The sequence below is a fragment of the Labrus bergylta genome, chromosome 12 (assembly GCF_963930695.1).
Source record: "Labrus bergylta chromosome 12, fLabBer1.1, whole genome shotgun sequence".
Classification (NCBI taxonomy): Eukaryota; Metazoa; Chordata; class Actinopteri; order Labriformes; family Labridae; genus Labrus; species Labrus bergylta.
In genome coordinates this window covers 26,748,515-26,768,311 of record NC_089206.1, presented here as the reverse complement: position 1 = coordinate 26,768,311, position 19,797 = coordinate 26,748,515, and the positions used below count along the sequence as shown (strand labels likewise).

Sequence of the window (19,797 nt, the reverse complement as noted above, 5' to 3'; positions counted from 1 at the left end):
AGTATTATCATTATCTTCATCAGCTGTCTCATGATGATCGAGTGTTTCTAAATTAATATTCATATCAGAAAAAAAGTCTGTTGAATTCTCTCAGGGCCCATCTGAAAATTTGATCATTGGATTCAATGTTTTCACCATCCCACCCTGAAAGTGGGCACTTTAATGAAAGACTTAATACAACAATCATGTTCTGTTTAAATGAAAAGTAGGTCTGGTTGAAAGGCCTTCTTTATTTGTGCTAAATACACCCCAAAGTGTGTGTGAAGCACTCAGCTCGAGTCATTAGATTAAAGAGGGGTTGTATGTGCTGCCCTGTATTACCATAGAAGAGGCTGCTGTGTTTGTGTGGAGTGTCTGGGGATTGCATTGAAGTGCATGACGGCCACGTTTACCGTGCTGCAGCGGCGCACACTGAAGTGCATAATGGGAATTGTTGTGTGTCTTTTGTGTTGTGCTGAAGGGGCTTGTTAAAGTATGCTGTCTTTGCTTTTTACTCAGGCACATTTCTGTCTGTCTGTTATGTTTGAGAGGTGTTAAATCATTTTCTTAAATGACCTGACATGTTTAAATCCATTTTTATTTAGCTGATGTTTCTACCTTTATTTGCAAAGGTGATTGTACTTAAAGAGATTCTGCTTCACAGTCACAGTCATGTACATGTAGGCTTGATATATGTGAACATTTTGTGAATGGTAAGAAAAACGCACTTTGGACACGTTCTTTCGTCTGTCTTTTCCTTAATGCTCTCTGGACGGCGCTATCTCGCCCCTCCAAAGAGAACCAAGAGATACTCAAACTCTTTTATCCCTTCAGCTGTCAGGCTGTTGAATTCTTTACATTTTTAATTGATTTACTGTATGGACTTTTATACATTTAGGTAACCTGTAAGGCATTGTATTCATGAATTTCTAGATATACCTGGCTTTTCATTTAGCCACCTGTTCGTCTGTTGTTACTGGCATGTGAATGTAATTGTCTGAATGCTGCTGGGACTTTTGTTTCCTTTATATTGTCTTGGCTTCTTTGACTCAGTTGGCTGTGAAACTGAATTGCCTTTCTGGGATTAATAAAATCGTCTTAATCTGGAGTTATTGGCTCAGGTGAACCCTGCAGTTCCTCTTGTTTTAGCTGAAATTCACAGTTTTTCATGTGTTTAATTTTATTTAAATTTCATGCAGACAAGCCTCTCCTTGTGCACTCTGCTGTAATGTGTATTATTTCCTCATCTATCGTGTTCTACTTGTCAGTGTTTGTGTCAGATCTGAAATAATTAATATTCTCTTTTGAAATCCTTTTCTAGAGCACAGATGTCAATTCTGTTCAGAGAAAGTGTTGCTTTCTGTGTGAGCAGACAATGACAGCATTTTAATGCACAGTTGGGTCTTGTTTTCCAGTGGTTAGCCCAGCAGGAGAGCATCTGGAGAGCAAATGACATTTGTGTTTGATGTTTGAGATGTTTACCTGTAAGGTGACAGGTTATTATATCCGGTACATGGAGAGTAAATGGAGTTCTGTTCTGCATGTTTAGATTTCAATAGTTGTTTTGTTGTGGAGCAGAATTTCATGGCTGAAAATGCCAGGGAAGCTCTTCACAGATATTTTGACTACCTGCTTCCTTTTATTTTTCTCACATGTCTTATTATTATATATTTTTTAAATAAATCATCTCAACATTTATACTGCAAAGCCCTTAAAAACTGAATTCTTCTGCATTATATTTTCGTGGTTTTCACTCTTACTAGACTCTAAATAAAGTATGGATTGTATGTCAATGAAGCATATTTTGAACTTGAGCAATCACTGTCTAATAAACCTGTGACACTTCACCTGCCTGTAAATGTAATTATTTATAAATAACGTCCCCTCATCTGAAATCAATCTATGCACAGTTTTAATGTAAATAGTGTAAAACTATCTACCTTATGTCAATTATAGAGACTAGATGACTAGAATTAAATTCACTGTATGTGTACTCATACCTGGCCAATAAAGCTGATTCTGATTCTAAACTATTTTCTCTCTCTCCCTCTCTCCCTCTCTCCCTCTCTTTCTGTCTGACAGGTTACTATGGGAGAGGCTGCACCGATGCTTGTCATCTGAACCCATGTGAAAACGAGGCTCAGTGCCACAGGAAGCCCAGCTCCTCCCATGGATACATCTGTGACTGTGGCGACAACCACTACGGACAGTACTGCCAGCACAGGTACAGCTACACGCTGAACACACACAATCTGCTCAGCAGTGCACCTGAGAGAAGCTAACAATGTCTAAAGCTCTTTGATGCTGTTTGTTGCACAGCTAAGCTGCGTCCAAGCGTACGTTTGAGAGTGTGTGTTAAGTGTGTTTGTTGGTAGCTTTAGTTCTGCCTTGTTGCCCCACATCTCCAGCCTTGCATGTAATCCACAGTGGGATGAGTGTAGACTTAACGTAATAACACACACACACACACACACACACACACACACACACACACACACACATGGAGGTTATCTGTGTGTGTTAAACTCTGAGAAGAGAGCATGACCCTGACCTAACCCCCCTCTCTGCTCTCCTTCCTGCCTGTGAAATCCACACCGCTTTAAATTAATGTCATCATGATCTTTTACTCGTTTACTCTCTTTTAATTTCCCCAAATATGTTTCTTCTGTCTGCCTTCTTCTGTCACTTAACCGCTTTTATCCTAAATAGAAATGTCAAATGTGAAATTTGGCACATTTATCAAAATGTTTGATGGATAACATATCTATTGATTATGGGTTATTCAATTTAAAGTAAAATAATATTTCTACTTCTCAAATGTGATGATTTATTAAAGTAAACATAATCCCAGTTAAAGGCAGATTCATCTTATAAACAAAGGTGATGCATAAATGTGTAATAAATGAACAGGATGAAGTTTTCTTTTATTCCACCTCTATTTGGTGTTTTGTGGTGAAACAGCTTATTTTAAAGAGTCCCATCACTTGTTGAAGGTTCACTTCTCCCCCTTGTCAGGATCAGACAGAACATTTTTTTGTCTTTTCTTTTCAGCCCTATAAGCAGCAGATAATACACAGCAGGCAGTGAAGCTTCCTAATGAAAGCAAATTCTGTCATGAGATGTAATAAAAAACCTCTGGAGTTGATCCTAATATTCTATAAAGAGCACTGATATCTGACTTCTGTCTGCTAAACTTCCCGTGAGGAGCAATAAAGAGATGCACACGAGAATCAGCATTAGCCTAGCTGAGCAGTTATCTCCTCAGTGATCCATTAGACGCAGAGAACAGAGGAAGCGCACATTAATTGAAAAAGAGAATGAAAGAGCCAAGTGTTGAATAAACCAGAGTGATCAAATCTGAGGCTTATTTTGAGTAGAAATTCTGAGTAGAAATTCTGTTGTTTTAGAAGAAACTGTCTAAATGCTGCATACATTTTAATGAATGAATAGTTACAAGATGTTTAAAGGAGCGGAGGAGCTCCTTCGAAGAAAATAGCCCACTGTGTGAACAACGGGAAAATAGTGTTATTGATGATTTCAATTTTTTTATATGCATCTTCAGGGTAAATAATAAAAGGCTTCAGGATTGTGTTATTGTATACATGTCAACTACTGTTGTTGGACTTTAATGACTCAGCACATTCTAAAGTGTTTGCTAAACTGGATATTATTTCAACACCTTTGTAATGAGATCTTAAACCCTCTCACCCCTTTTTCTCTGGTCTGTCCCTACTTTCATATTTCTCTCAGTTTGATCCCTCTCGAGTTGATTTTTCCCCCACTCTCATTGTTTTTTAAGCATTTGTTCTTAAGAAAAATAACTTTTACAAGTTTTAGTCTTGGTCTGTTGCTCTGTCGCCTGCTTTCCTTTCCCCACCCTTAACGACTATTGCTATGTTTCTGTGTAGAATTGATCACCAGTGTCCCAGGGGTTGGTGGGGATCTCCGACCTGTGGGCCGTGCCACTGTGACACTAATAAAGGCTTCGACCCCAACTGTAATAAAACCAACGGACACTGTCACTGCAAGGTAACCAGGAAACACACAAACATGCGGTTCAACTTTCAGGCATTTGTGTTTGGAACGCTAATTCTTATACAACTTCCCAAAGAGTCTGAAGATAGGATGACAGAAATTACAAGACTTTGTGTATACTGTATGTTCATTCTTATTTCCCCCAATCTGACAATTATAAAAATAAAACAAGCTCTAAATAAACAACAGCACAATATAAAAACACAGACTTGTCGAAGGTGCATAGTTGTATGCTCCATTCATAAACAGATCTGTCGCTGTGACAAATATACTCTTGTAGAAGAAAGAAAGATTAATGCCTCAGTGGTAAAAATGTGATCAAGGCTAATTGAAACAGAAATTATTATTAATAATAGTACAGAGCCTGTTTTATGAGGCTGCAGAATCAAAAGGTTATTTTTTATTTATTAGTAAGTAGTATTTGTCTTGTAACTGAACTGTAAATCTGTTAAAATGTGACTCAGTTACTCTTACATTGTCACATTGAGTCGTCTAATATCAGAAGGATCAGAAGGACATTAAGGGTGTAACTCCATAGATCCCTTTGGCTGTAGTTTAACCCAGAATCCCAGTAATCATCTGACCCTGTGATGGTCTGATGGGCTAAGCTGGATGTGTCTTTAATCTGAATCTTTAATCTCTGATATCGCCCTTGAACAAAGCACTTAACCACATGTTTCCCTGCGACCTTTGGCTTCTTGTTCTTTATTTTCCCCCAAAAAATGAGGCTTAAAATAAAAGATAAGTAGATAACGTTCTGGTCTCGGCTGGCTCACACAAACTGAGAAAGATAACAATAAGATAAATATTATATAATATACTGAGGATAAAAATCATCCACACTGCAAAGAGAACAAAAAAAAAAAAGTTTGACGTTGCAAATTAAACCTTCAAAGATTCACAACTGGCAGTAGTGACATGATGACAAATTGCACAACCCCCATCATCCTACTTTATCTGCTGTTGAGAATCTTAATGGACAAGGCGCTAATTATGTTTATAGGAGTTCAGCTCGCTCTGAGGGACCATAAATCTTCTACGTGTTACCATCAACAGCTCCCAGTAATATCACGGTATATATTTTAAGGAGGCTTTCTCCATGGTGAGGAATTTACAAAAATCACAGCTAGTAGTCATACCATTTTATGACTTCATCCATTTATTCTGCAAGAATTACATTTTGCTATTCTGTTAAAGAGATTCTCCTTTAACCTCTGAGTGCATTAATAATCAGCAGTTAAAATACCTAAAACTAAATGAAACCTTACCTAACAACCAAATGAAGAACAGCCTGTTCTTAGTTTGACGTTCAGGCGACAGATTACTTTTGAATTTCAGCTTAAAACACCAACATAAAGCTGTGACAGATTACAGTCTTTTCTGCTATGATCTTCTTCTGTTTGGTTATAACTAGCTTACCTTAAACATCCCCCTGTACATATGGTATAATGTGTACAAATACATTCAGAAAGATTGCACACTGATTCATGTTTCATATGGTTTACTAAATAACATCTAGTCCTTCTTTCTCTTTCAAAGTCTGTTTTCTTTCATTCTTTCAAAAGTGTAAATTCTTGACACAGCTTTGACTTTCACAAATTGCAAACAAACTACTGTTAATACATAATTTACTACAGTGAAGCTGAAACATCTAAGATAAGCAAAACACCCAACAGAGTGGAGTGGGACTTTAAAGAATGAAAGTGGTGCTGCTTCATGTGGTTAGATATATAATCTCATACAGGTTAAACAAACTACTTCACTTCTTTCCTCACACATAGTCTGTGGGTTGTTTCTCTTACGACAGTTGTGTCCTCTTTTTGTTTCATTGTATTACTCTTACTCTTGAGTACATGGTGATGTAATCACTGACTCTATTTTTATTTTTAGCATGGGGACACTTTACATTCCTCTGACTGTGTTTGATCAGTGACTGCTTATGCATACCTCGTTAATGTGTGTGTGTGTGTGTGTGTGTGTGTGTGTGTATCCAGGAGTTTCACTACCATCCACGGGGCTCTGACACCTGTCTGCCATGTGACTGCTACCCGGTGGGTTCCTTCTCGCGCTCATGTGACCCAGAGACAGGCCAGTGCCAGTGTAGGCCAGGTGTGATTGGTCGCCAGTGCAACGCGTGTGACAACCCCTTTGCTGAGGTCACAAATTCAGGCTGTGAAGGTGAGAATGCCTTTTTGTTTTTTAAAATGTAATATATTGTCTTCCTTTAAAATTCTCTCTTATTTATTGATCAGGGTGCTTCATCTTTTATTAAGTAATTTGTCTTTGTGCTCATCTTCACGTCTCACACACACACACACACACACTGCAGATTTGATTTCACTGCTGGAATGAAATTTCCCCGACAATAAAAGTACCTTGCCTCACAGGAGGCACCAAGATAATGTGTCAAAACATGTTTTTTTTTTCATGTTTGAATAAACAGCTACTCTATTGTCATGGTTAAAAATGTGTCACTATCTTAAATCTCTTTTGTGGTGTGTTGACAAAAACTGTCTGCTTCATCTACATTCAATATTAAAGCTTTGTCTGTCCTGTTCTCCAGCAAAGAGAAAAATCATCCAAATGGTTCCATATTTTCTTTAGTTTTGTTTTCTGTAGCTTGTGTAACTTGTCAGGTGGGACAGAAAACAGTGTCCAGTGTGATTTTAAATGCAATTGTCAAGTTGGATTTAAAAGCAGTGTTCAGACTGTGAATTATAAACTGAGACAAACAGGCATGATCGGAAAAGATGAGTCACTGCCAAGCTTTTAGCATTTTTAATCATAACTGTGTAATTATAGGATTTCATTTTCCACTGTAATCTTTTCTTTTCTTTCACACTAGAAGACATGGTTGATTGTATTCTTCTTCTATTTAACATTTTCTCTCTTTATCAGCTTTGTTTTCTTCTCTGTTCAGAAAAGTCACTTTGCAGGTTCCCTATTCTAATTACTTCCTTTAATTTGTAGCTGAGTTCATATTCTCTCACAATGTGTGACTTTTTGTTTTGTTTTTTAATTAAAAAGTTCAATGAGCAGATAAGTCTGATTTTTAAATAATGTGTTTTGTTCTCTGCAGTCATCTATGATGGATGTCCAAAGACCATCACTCAGGGGATCTGGTGGCCCAGGACCAAGTTTAACCTCCCTGCTGCAGTGCCCTGCCCCAAAGGCTCTGTCGGTCTGTACAGGACATTCAAACACAAAGATACTAATGTACAATCGATGGCAGTTTTGAACATTAGTTCATTTTTATTTGCCATGTTCTCTCCTCGTTACAGGCGCAGCCATCAGACACTGCGACGTAGAGAGAGGATGGCTGGAGCCAGACCTTTACAACTGTACCTCACCTCCATTTGTGGAGCTCAATGCTGCTGTATGTATTCCACTTACATCATTAAGGGCACGGTCACACTGGCCATCCGTACCGTGCCCAAGCATGCTTCAACGCTAAAGTCCAGTTCGTTTGACCAGTGTGACCGCTCCATATCGTGCTCAGAGAGGTGTGCTTTGGCATGGTACACTTCATGCACGAGCACAAGCACGCGGGTACACACCGCTGACAGCCTTCATTAAGGAGAAATCCAGAGGTTCTGACTAAAATGACTCAATATAAGACACAAAGTAGCTGTCATATTCTCTGTGTTGTTCTCTGATGTGCGCGGACTCACGCACGGACTCGCGCGCGGAAGGTTGAGGACGCGGGGGTCTTGTAGTAAACTTTTGCTTGAAGATATAAAATAATAACATGAAGATGCTTAATATGATTACATGTATGTGTCGGGTATAATGCAAACCTTGCTGCATACAGAAAATGTTGTATAATATTTCAGTAATTCTTGAATAAATGTTTAGATTACTTTTTCATATTTTGTTGCTCTCTGTGTGTCTAGCTCGATTCTCTGGAGCGTAATGAAACGGAGCTGAACACGATCATGGAGAAGAAACTTGCACACCAGCTCCGTGATGTCACTGAGGCTACTTCTCGACTCTATGGCAATGACCTGCAGATCGCCGAACGACTGCTTTCCCGCCTGCTGACCTTTGAGACCCAGCAGAGTGGCTTTGGACTAACCGCTACTCAGGATGCACATTTCAACGAGGTAAAGGAAGAACACACCATTTTCTATTTCTGGCCTCCTTTTTTAGGCCAAAGTTACAATCTGTTATTCAGTTGTTTATACATTTCAGTCAAATGGTGGAGACATATTTGCTTTTTATCAGTGGTGCTTGTTGGAAGTTAAGAGTTACCTTTCTTATTACATAAGGAAAGCCCTGACAAGATTTCACAAGGAAATTCTTTTTTATTTTCAACTTGCACAACAAGCAGGACCTGATGTGCAAGGAAGAGGTTAAAACTTGTTTAATTAGTTGTTGCATTGATGTAATGATGTTTTTAAAGGGTCAGCATATCACACTAAAAACAAAAATATTGGTAAGGTACTTTTGAAAGATATAAAAAAAATGGTGGCATGTTGTTAAATAGACTGTAGGCTGTATAGCGACATGTGAAGCCTATAATTAGTTGGTGCTGAATTCATAGTTCTTCAACAGCTCTTCAACAGTCTTAATTGGAAATGTCAACCAAGAGAAATATGAATAACAAGCTGATCAACATGATGAAATTGTATCTCCAACGGTGATAGAAAATGTCAGTTTTAAGGTTAAATATTCTGCCATAACATAAAGATGTTAGCATGCATGGCTATAGAAAAGATAAGGAAAGAACTGCAACCACACACTATATAACAGATTGTAAAAAAGACTTTGACAATCTACCAGGTGACTGAAGATGCTGCTGTTATTTAGAGCAGTAGACATGAATGATAGACTGTTCATTTATAGGCTAGAGGCCCAGTTAATAGATATTACAACTAGATGCATTTTTTTCTGAAAAGGGAGGTTATGTTGCTATGGCAATGCAGCCATGATAGGTTGTGAAATATTGCCACTTGTCATCTTCTTGTATTAACTGACGGAGAGAAATATTACCTGACACGACTGAATCAGCTGAGGATGCAGGGGCTGACAGGATAGAAAAGAGCTGGGATCATTTAAGCATGTTTGCATTTTGACATAAAGGTTCTAAGAGACATCTTCACATGTTACTTTGGAAATTTAGGTGACAGGAAATGTGTTGTAGATACAGTTAACAAATGACATGTCACTATAGAAACAGTGATGGTAATGTGACACCCTGACACCCTGCCTGCTGACAATACTGCATATATATCTTCATTTACAAACAGAAATGTAATGTTAAACTAATTTATTCCAACTTGTTTCAGTATTTATAACCAGTAGTAGTATTATTATAAGAATGAGATTTATGTCACTTAGAGGCGAGAAATGGCATTTAGTGCTCACATTTTTTCCACAGTTGCTAAAGGGATACATTTAATATTTTTTGCTAACAGGGAAGATTGTATGTTTATACATTTTTGTTTCACTTTTGGAGTAAGAACTTGGGCTGGGTTAAAATGTGTATGTGTGGTTGTCACATTTTGTCTTCTGTGTATCATTTTCATTCAGTTTAAGTTAAACTTGTGACAAATAAATAAAATAACATTAAATTCACTCACATTTAACCCATTTAAGAAACGCCTGTTGCACCAGCTGAATTCCCAATCACACAATGTGGCTCCAGTTAGTGTATGACACATTAAACAAAAAATAGAGATTTAACCAGGTAATAACCCCATTGAGATCAAGATCTTTCCCAAGGGTGACCTGTCCAAGAGGGCAGCAGCACACGTCATAAAAATATTACATGATTAAGAAACAGTTTACAAACAATAAATTAAGAGAAAACAACAATTACAATGTGCAAATTGGTTTACAGATAAGATGCAGAGTCGTGATGACAGATTACAATTCAAAAACACAGACACTGTCCAATTGTCTCACGTTTTTTGTCTTTTGTATTGTTTTATGATGTCCATCTTTTTACACCCAGCCTCTGTTAGACGCTGACTCGTTTAATTAGATTGAATTCATCACCCATGTTAAACAAGTCATTGTTCAGTAATAACTCATAATTTTACAAGATATCTTGAATGAACATGAACAATTAGTTTGGTCAGTCAAAATGATCAAAGGCACCAAATACAGTACATAGCTTTGTGGCATCAATACATCATTTTTTTCTATCAAAAGGACAGTTTCTATAGAAACCCAGCAGTAGCATTAATGACATCCTACAGTGAGTAAAATGAAGACCTTTCCTGCATGGCATTTCACTGAATTACCTCATCTGACAGCAAACAAGAAATATTGCTCTTATGGTGTGACAGGTGGTTGGCTGCTTTACAGCCATGATATCTGATAGCAGAATAAGTATTTGTATTGTCATCTGCTGGTTTCTGAACAAATAACCTCCACTTGTGTGTCGTCTCTGATGTGACCTCGACCTCTGACTCTGATACAGTCGTGCCGCCCACCTCTCATCATCTCCAGTTAATAATCTATCCTCAGCCCCTTTATTTTCTCAACTATGGAAATGATAATATAATATATCTGATAATACTTGACACCTGACTTCAAACATCGGTTATTAGGCCTGGCTAACAGGTAATGTAGAACACTGTTACTATAGTAACCACGCAGCATTAACAGAGCCCCGTGGCTGCAGGAGAGACAAAGGAAGGCAGGGAGGAAAGTGCTTTTACATCACTAATGTAGCGATGAATAGAGAAAGAGGAAACCTTCTCATGTTCATGCTGGGATCCAATCTATGTAGCTACTACTGTACCTCCAGACCTGTCTCCTTAAGCACAAAGCACAGATGTGTTTTTAAGAGGGATCACATAGTTTACTTTCTGTACTGCACAGTGGTTTTGGTTATGTGATGATTTCTCAAACTGGTCATCAAAAACATGAACAAAGGTTTGATGATGATGATTATAGAAACTAGCATGTGATGTGATAGGATATTTTGAGTAGTTGTGATGTGACAACATGTTGCTGTTTGACTTGCACATTTAATTTGTTTGTTGAACTGATTGGCTGGATTTATGCTCCAACCTGTCATCTGCGCTGTTTCTTCTTTCTCGTCTTTTTAAGTCTCCTCACGTTTTTCTTTGTTGGTCTCTGCTGTGTTTCACCCTCTTTCTTTTCATTTAATAAACACATGCAGAATGAGCTCCTGTGGTGTACAGGCCGCTCTGCAGACAAATAGTCACCTTCACATTTTTTATGGAGAAATATTAATATAAGGTATCTGAGTGACTGACTTCCTTTCAACAAAACCACAATGTCTTAGGAAGATGTAAAAGCAAACTAGACTTATGTTAAATATGCTTTTTCAAAATCACAGGCAGCATAGATTAATAGTTAAAAGTGGTGTTCGTTGCTTTCATCAATCTGCAACTCTTCACACAGTGTATCTGCATCAACAGGTGACACAACCAGGACATGTTGTCGTGAAAAATGTGGTGCAAATAAATGTAAATAGATATACTATTTTTAATTTAACAGAATGTTAAATAATGTAAAGACAAATTATCAACAAATCTGTGCAGGCTTTGATTTGAGTCTCAAAGTGTGTGAATGTTGTGATGGCATCACATCATCCATTTCATACCCACCTCAATTATTCATCTTATCACTCCTCTTGTTATTTTTTTGTCTTAACCTTTTTTTTCTGCTGTTTCTTGTATCTCTGAGCCGAACATACGCTTCTCCTATAGCTTCTTTTCTTCCTCATTCTCTTTCATTTCATATCGCCTGGCAACTTACATATCCACAATTCCCGTTTCTGATCCTCACTTCCTGTCCCTGTACAATTCACTACTTTCTTTCTATACCACACTCTTAAGTCCTTTTCTTGTTTGTCTGAAAAATTTCTTGTTTATTTCTTCTCTCCAGAGCATTATGAGGTATTGCAGAGGTTTATTGGTTTTGGTGCAGTCAGACTGCTAGGAATTATATTGTGCACTTTTACTCCCTCTCTCTCAAACCCTCTTCTTTCTCTCTCTGACATTCTCCTTTTTTTGTTCATAACATTTTGCAAGGCTGTTCATTTGTGACTATCTAGGCTATCAGACCTCCATCCAGAGTCAAACGAGTTTAAATAAGGGCACTGGTCACATCAGAGTGGTTAGACTTGCTATAATTGGGGTCAAAACTTGTTCGGATGTTTTTATCTCTGGCGTGGTTCTGGTCATTATAGCTTGACAAAAGGCTTTACAATGAGGAAAAAAATCAGATTTCTTCTCTCCTTGACCCGCAGCCTTAGACTTTGTTTCCCACACAAGGACAATACTTGAACGGACTGGCCAGATATATTTAAGGTTGCCCAAGTATATTTCCTGACATTTTATTGGTTTAATCCATAAATTCAGAGAGGGCGAGCGAGATGCAAACCTGAGCGAGAAAGCGAGAGAGAGAGAAAAAGAGAACGTGAGAAGGCTGTAGGTCCTTCCCATATGTCCCTCTTGTATGTCCCTCCCTTAAATGCAACAATTTTGCTGCTAGTGCGTCTCATTTTAAAACAGTAGCTTCTTATGCTGTTTAATCGTTTCCTGCTGCTGCGATGATCATTGTGATGCACGTCATACGCTTCATCATCAGTAGGCAAAGCGTGGATCCCCTGATGTGATACCTGAATATTGAGTGAAACATCTCAAAATGCGAGTATTGTACTATTGTCAAAACACACAATAAACAAAGCTACAGAATGAGGCAAGGTGGGACAAGCTGCTGTGTATGTGAGCGTGTGGGAGGATGAAGGAGAGAGGAGAGGAGCAGGTGTGTGTGGTGCGTGCGTGTGTGTGGGTGGGTGGGTGTGTGCATAAGAGAATAGAAGGGGAATGGCTAATATGAGCAGATTTTGCCGTTCGTGCAACTGAAATAAATTAGATTATAAAGCACATTGAATATATATACAGACCTAATATTAACATATAACCTTAACTAGTAGAAAAGGTTACTTCTGCATACTTTGAGCATTTTATGGGGTCGCAGTACCTTATGAGTAGTTCAATCAGGAGAGACTTAATTGAGAATGAACAATTATTTATTTACAATAAATGTGCAACAATTAATTTGGAATGTGCAAAGTCTTTGGGGGATTAGACTCCATCGTGACGACTTCAGGCTCGGAAGGTAATGAAGCCGACAGCAGGTTAGGAGACCCCCCTATGGAGTCTAGACACTGGTGGTGGTGAAGAGGAATGGGAGCTGCGATGAGGGATTGGTATCCGAGCCTGATCTGGACTCTGCTGAGCTGGAATGGAGGTGACCGGGGCGGTGGTGGGTTACAGCGGTTGCCTGAAAAGACAGAAGGGCTGCGGAAGAGAGAGAGTTGTTTTAGCCTTTTTGCTGCTGCAGAATGATTGGATGGGAGAGGTTGTGCCCACATCTGATTGGTTGATCACTGGAAGAAAAAACGCCCATAAACAGCTGATCACCAGAGAAGGGAGACAGAGGAAGTAGTAGGGGGAGTGGTTTAGGTTGAAGTGAAAGGATGAATGAATGAGTGAAAGAATATAACCAGTCTTCCTGTCTGAACTTACGCTGAGCTCCATTTCTACTCTTTTAAATTACCTCACCTTTTTGATATGAGCAAAAAGTCACAACCTAACCACTAACCTGATAATACTTGCTTTCTCCATGTCTGAGCCTGACTCCTCTTCCTCAATCAGTCTTTAAAGAGAAACATTTTAAGCAAACAATGGAGGGTTTTTTTTTATTGTGAAAACTTGGATAGTTTGGGTACTTTTTTACTTCTTTATCTCTTTCCCCTCTCTTAGATCATAGGTCTTACACACATAAGTGTTACTCTTTCTGACTTGAACATTGTATTTTTGCCTCAATAACACAGGCTTACCAAACTCCTCAGAAACTGTAATTATATCGTGTTTTATCATGTTTGCTTATTTACATGTTTGCTGATCTCCTGCTTCTTCCAGAACATTGTCCGAGGTTGCAGTGTGCTGTTGGGTCCTGGTACCTCTGGGCTTTGGCGGGCTATCGCTCAAAGTCAGAACCACCTAGGCGGGGGTCCGGCTGTGTTGACGGAGCTGCTGGAGCAGTACGCCCAGAATGTAGCCCAGAACATGAAGCTCACCTACCTCAACCCTGTGGCGCTGGTTGCTCCAAACATAGGTGAGTTCAGAATGACTGCACACACACACACACACACACACACACACACACACGCACACGCACACACACACACACACACACACACACACACACCACACACACTCACTGAGTCACAGACAGTCAGACATGATACAAACAATAATCCCTAGTCAGACGCAATAAAAGAGAATAGGACATTAATAAACTCGTAATCTTTACACACGATTTGCAGCGCTTTTCCCATAATGCTGTAAATCACTGCTGTGAAATCAGCTAGAATGACTCATTGTAAAGCGGGAGATGAAAAGCGCTAATGCAAATGATGATGAGAGAGCTGGCAGCAGCATTCCAAATTTCACACTCTCGCATCCACACACACACACACACACACACACACACACACACACACACACACACACACACACACACACACACACACACACACACACACACACACACATACTTTGCAGCTAATGCTTTGAGTACATGCACAAAACGCCTTCAGCACTGTAGCACTAGCCAGCATACATCATTTAGATTTGCCGGTGCCAAATCCTATCAAGATCACACACACAGTGACACAAACACACACACACTTGAACATGTACATGCCTAAAACACACACAAACACTGACTGACTGAAGTTTATAGTTACACTCTTATAAAAGACTTGTAATATGTATCATTTTAAATAAACAGAGAGCATAACTATCTTTGCTGTCACACACAAACAAACAAACAAACACACACTCTGCTCACACAGATTTACTTTATACATTGGCAGGTTTGGCCCTCTGCCCTGTGTCATTTGGTTTCTGGCATAATTTCTCTTGTAAATACCGGTATATGCTTTTTAATTTTTTTCTTCACTACAGCAGTGTTTAAAATACTGTTCATTTTTTTGGACCACTGGCAACAACCAGAGTTGAGCAGCAGCTCTACAGCGATGAAGCTAGACTTTGACGTTCACAATCAGATAATGCTCTTACCTACCTACACAGATTAAATTCATATACAATACCACACACCCAAAACATAAAAATAATCAATAACCAATCACTGAATCTTGCCTCACAAGCCTATTCCACTGTGATCCAGTAACTGACTTGAAAAACCACAGGCTCGCTTGCAAAGCATTGGCTGCTATTTTCTATAACTCATTTCTATATAATACAGCCAACATTCTGTTAAATAACCTTTAACTGGGCCTGATGCAGATTCGCAGATGGAGAACTTAGTAGGAGCAGCAATAAAGGCAGTAGGAATAAGAAGTATAGCCAATGCTGAATTTCTCACTCCTACACATTAAAACAGACAGTTGGGATAGTGTCAATAATCAGGGAAGGATATAGATGAGCCTGACACACACCCATCTGTTAGCTTCACATAAATGAGTTCCTTTTAAGATGTTTTGTGGTTGTTGTTGTTATTTGAATGCCAAATCTCCATTTTTGTCCGTACTAATGGACCATTTGTTTAGCTTTAAAAATGGTCATTACAGACTTTAAAATCAGAAAACAGATTCATATTCTCCACATACAGACCGGCACACACCCACACACACACACACACACACACACACACACACACACACACATTACATATGTCTTTTGTAGTCACAGTGAGAGATTTCTCTCATCTCTTTGTATTGAATGTGGTTCCTCGTCTGTTTGCTGGATAAAGTGTTCACTTGTTTAAGGACCCTCCATATTGACCGTGTACCTCTTGTTGGTCACCTCATTTCCCATAATTCAACAGTTCCTCTGGCTCTGTGTCTGTGTGTATGTGTTTATTGATTCTGTACTGACTCCCAAATCCACAGGGAATAAAGTGGTGTATTGACAGAGGCAGTTCAGGTGTGACCCTACATTGCTTGTGAAAATGAAAATGAGTTGTGAATATGAGATGTCATAATTCTAATAACACAATTTTGAGTAAAATTTTGCTCATTGGAAATCTTCAATGTTGTGTAGACTGCTTTGTTGCTTAAAACAATGTACAGTAAACAGATGTTTATGAATGGTTATGGTATATGGTATTTTGATGTAGCTTTCAAATTTGCTGTTGGAGCAGCAGGTTTTGCATCAAGGCTTATTTAACCCTTTATTTTTGAGAGATTAGAATTAATAGTATTTCACGCAGGGTGTATATAAATCATGTTTATTAGTTTACAGCTTGCCCAACGTCAGTAAGTCAGTTAGTACTGATAGTTAGTGATTTTCCACATATGGTTTTTATAGCCTGATGTGCAACATGAAAAGTAATGAAAGAGAGACCTGAGTCGATAAAGACATCAGTGTTCATGTCTCCTTTTTTTCTGCTTTTTTCTTCATCAGTCATGAATCTAGACCGTATCGAGAACCAAACTCATGTGAGGCGCCGTTTCCCACGTTACCACACTAGCCTGTTTCGCGGTCAAGCTCCGTGGGACCCTTACACCCATGTGATACTGCCCCCTGCTGCCCTGGTGCCACAACGACAACAACAACAACACAACTGGAAGGAGAAGGAGCGGACAGAGAAAGAGCGTAAGAAACAGACGTTAAGAATGTAAGTGGCTGAAATTAAGAGAAGATACTCACACAGACTTCTCCATTTCAGCTTCAACCCCACAGAACGCTGGTTCAGCCCCCGTCAGCATCTCAGCCAATCAGACGGGAGAGTACACTGCAGCCAGACGGGCAGTTTCTATGCCTGAACCGCCCATCACCATCGTAATCATGTTGGTCTATCGCAGTCTGGGCGCCGCCCTCCCTCCCAAGTACCACACAGACAGACGAGGAGTGAGGTAGGAATCAATCACTCTCTGAACAATGGAAATCAGATTATAGCACATCTGGATCCTTAAAGAGAGGGAACATATTGGATTTACAAATCTGGATTACCCATTGCGTTTTTTTTTGTGTTAAACAGAAAACCTTAAAATCCCTGTTATATAATTCATTTTGTCTGCAGATAAAACAAAATGTTCAAGACATCTTAAAGTGGGTTGCAGTTGAATCTGCAACCTGCCAGAGTTTAACACAGACATGATACCAGATGCCATTAATCATTTAGTCATTTAACATGATAAGAATGAAAAAAACAGGAGAACACCAAGGGCATCTTTAAATTGCTTATTTTGTGTGTCCAAACTACAAAGGTTTGTATTAACGGTGCTGTGAAACACGCAAAGAAGCAGGACATCCATATACTTGAGAATATGGGATTAAAAATTAGTGTTGTTTTAGTATGATAGATGTTGTGTGTTTTTATATACTCAAAATTGTATTCAATTTATTTTTTGGGAACTTAACCAACATGTTAATTGAGTTTTTGATTCAACACTTATCACCTACCTGACGTCCATGTTCAGTAGGTTTCAATGAAAAGTCATTTAAATTCCTTCCAATCTCTTTCTCATTCCTGTCTACTTGCTTGTCTTAGCCTTTTTCCATCATCCTCACCAGGATATCAAACTCTGCCTTCGATCTCATCTATCATATATATGTTAACCCTGCGCTCTCTCCTTCAGGCTTCCCAGACACCCGGTAATGAACTCCCCGGTTGTCAGTATTTCTGTCTACAACAACCAGACGTTTGTGGCTGGACACTTGGACCAGCCCATTCTGCTTGAGTTCAAGCTGCTGGAGACGGCAAACCGCAGCAAGCCCCTGTGTGTGCAGTGGAACCACAGCAACCAGTGAGTGCAGATTACACTGAACACTTGTGAATATATTCCTTGATACACAATGTGAGTTTTCTGTTAGAACTGTGAAAACCTCAGCTTTGTCGGGACATAAATCATTAAGGGAAATTACAGGAAAGTGACTCACTGTGCTTGAGGTTCTGGTTTTAGATCCTATTGAGTAGTCAGAAGACTGGAAAATAGCTTTACAAGCTTTAGTCCGTTTACCATTTCTCATAACACAAGTAGACGTTTACTGAAAGAAGAACATTACAAACTGACACACAAGCAACATGCACAAATACAACACATTTCCAAATCCAGTAAAGAAAATGAAATATTGCAAACATTTTGTTTCATTTCAAAACTGATCTTTATTTATAACTCCCTTTATCTGCTTCTCTCTCTCTCTTTTCTCTCTGCAGGTATGAGATAGGTGGTTGTTGGACAGTCAGAGACTGTATGGTGGTGTACAGGAACACCTCTCATGTCCGCTGTCAGTGCCAGAGACTGGGCACATTTGGCGTGCTGATGGACAGTTCACACAGAGAGGTTAGTGTCAGGGTAGAACTTCTTAAAGACATATAAGCCACATATTTATTATAATAAGCACTCATTCATTCATTACATCCTTTTTTAGTTTACTGTCAGGAATACTTTTGTACACCAGTGTGTCAGTTTTCTTCTTTTTGATGTGTAACGTCTTATCTGATGATTGCTGGATTTAGTGTAGAAGTTTCAAATCTAGAGATTTAAATCCTGCCTGACACTCTAAAGGCTAAAGGAAGCCTTGTTCCAGCTGTAGAAGATTTTCACAGTTTAATACGAAAATCACTTCCAGCACACCCCAGCATACTAAGAGATGATGTATCAGATCTTTGTCAAACAGAAACAGGAAACGTGGAACAGAAACCTCATGCCTAACAATGAATTAAAAGTCGGACATTTCTCCAAAGGTATATTGTAAATTATAATTATATATATGCCTAAATGACATGTTTATTTGTCATTGTTTGTCCAGTACAATTTGAAATAAACTGATGCTGGTGTCTGCTCTTTTTACAGCAGCATATGCTTCCTCAATGCAGTGATGAATCAATTTTATATTTCATATACAGACAGAAGATAGAGTTCTGCCAGCTTCCTCCATCTGGTCTCCAATTTGTAAAGATACTTTTCCTTTTTTGCTGCTTTCATTCTCTCTTGACAAAAAGGTCTGATACAGAGGTCCTCTCCTACGCCTTCTCCTTTTTGAATCCTTTATATGTATCTTTTAAAACCAGACCGTGTTTTTTGCAGTTATTTGCAGTTATTTCACAATTTAAAGGTATCCATGCTTTTCTTTTCTTTTTTAAATCTCAAACAATCTAATAGCTGGTGTAACATCGCTTTCCCCAGTTTATCTAAATGCTTTCCAAATGATTTGACAACTTTGCTGTAAATATCGTCCTGTCATCCTCAGTGTGAAGACAGTAGAGGGGATGGGAAACCAGACTGAAATAGCTTCATGTTAAAATGATTCAGTTTCATGTCTTTGCCTCATTTCATCATCTGATTTTCATCTTTTGCTCAGACTTACTCCCTCCCTTACTCGTATCTGTGCTGCCCTGCCTTTCTTATTCCCATTTTCTTTCTCCGCTACTACTCCCCCTCCTCTCCTCCTTTTCTTTTCATCATAACCCACCACTGTGATATAAATCCAGTAATACCCTCTCTCTGTCATCTCTCCCCTTCTCACACCTCTCTATGAGCAGCAGCTGGAGGGGGATCTGGAAACACTGGCCTTGGTCACCTACTCCTCTCTCTGCGTCTCCATGCTGGCTCTCCTCCTCACTGTCCTCGTGCTCTCCTGCCTCCGAGGCCTCAAGTCCAACACCAGGAGCATCCATTCAAACACAGCAGCAGCCATGTTTTTGTCTGAGTTGGTGTTTCTACTTGGAGTCAATCAGACTGAACAACAGGTAGATACTGAAAGGGGGTTGTGTGGTTGGATTTCAGAAGGCTTGTTATTGATGGATTTAGCCTATTTG

General features: G+C 39.1%; 1 protein-coding gene and 1 long non-coding RNA gene across 2 annotated transcripts in view; one reads left to right on the top strand and one right to left on the bottom strand.

Moving 5' to 3' along the window:
* celsr3 (cadherin, EGF LAG seven-pass G-type receptor 3) overlaps positions 1 to 19,797 on the top strand; it is a 103,033-nt gene that overhangs the window by 65,669 nt on the left and 17,567 nt on the right. The window contains exons 14-25 of the mRNA XM_065961384.1: positions 2,062 to 2,203; positions 3,888 to 4,008; positions 6,009 to 6,192; positions 7,094 to 7,195; positions 7,296 to 7,390; positions 7,908 to 8,117; positions 13,926 to 14,121; positions 16,437 to 16,628; positions 16,702 to 16,888; positions 17,615 to 17,782; positions 18,193 to 18,319; positions 19,522 to 19,728. Coding sequence (XP_065817456.1) covers positions 2,062 to 2,203; positions 3,888 to 4,008; positions 6,009 to 6,192; positions 7,094 to 7,195; positions 7,296 to 7,390; positions 7,908 to 8,117; positions 13,926 to 14,121; positions 16,437 to 16,628; positions 16,702 to 16,888; positions 17,615 to 17,782; positions 18,193 to 18,319; positions 19,522 to 19,728 — 1,931 coding nt within the window. The remainder of the gene's footprint in view (positions 1 to 2,061; positions 2,204 to 3,887; positions 4,009 to 6,008; positions 6,193 to 7,093; positions 7,196 to 7,295; positions 7,391 to 7,907; positions 8,118 to 13,925; positions 14,122 to 16,436; positions 16,629 to 16,701; positions 16,889 to 17,614; positions 17,783 to 18,192; positions 18,320 to 19,521; positions 19,729 to 19,797) is intronic.
* LOC136181097 (uncharacterized) lies at positions 13,013 to 16,812 on the bottom strand. Its single transcript, XR_010667530.1, has 2 exons — positions 16,683 to 16,812; positions 13,013 to 13,301 (listed from the first exon to the last, which is right to left on the bottom strand). It is a non-coding gene; the product is annotated as an uncharacterized lncRNA (long non-coding RNA).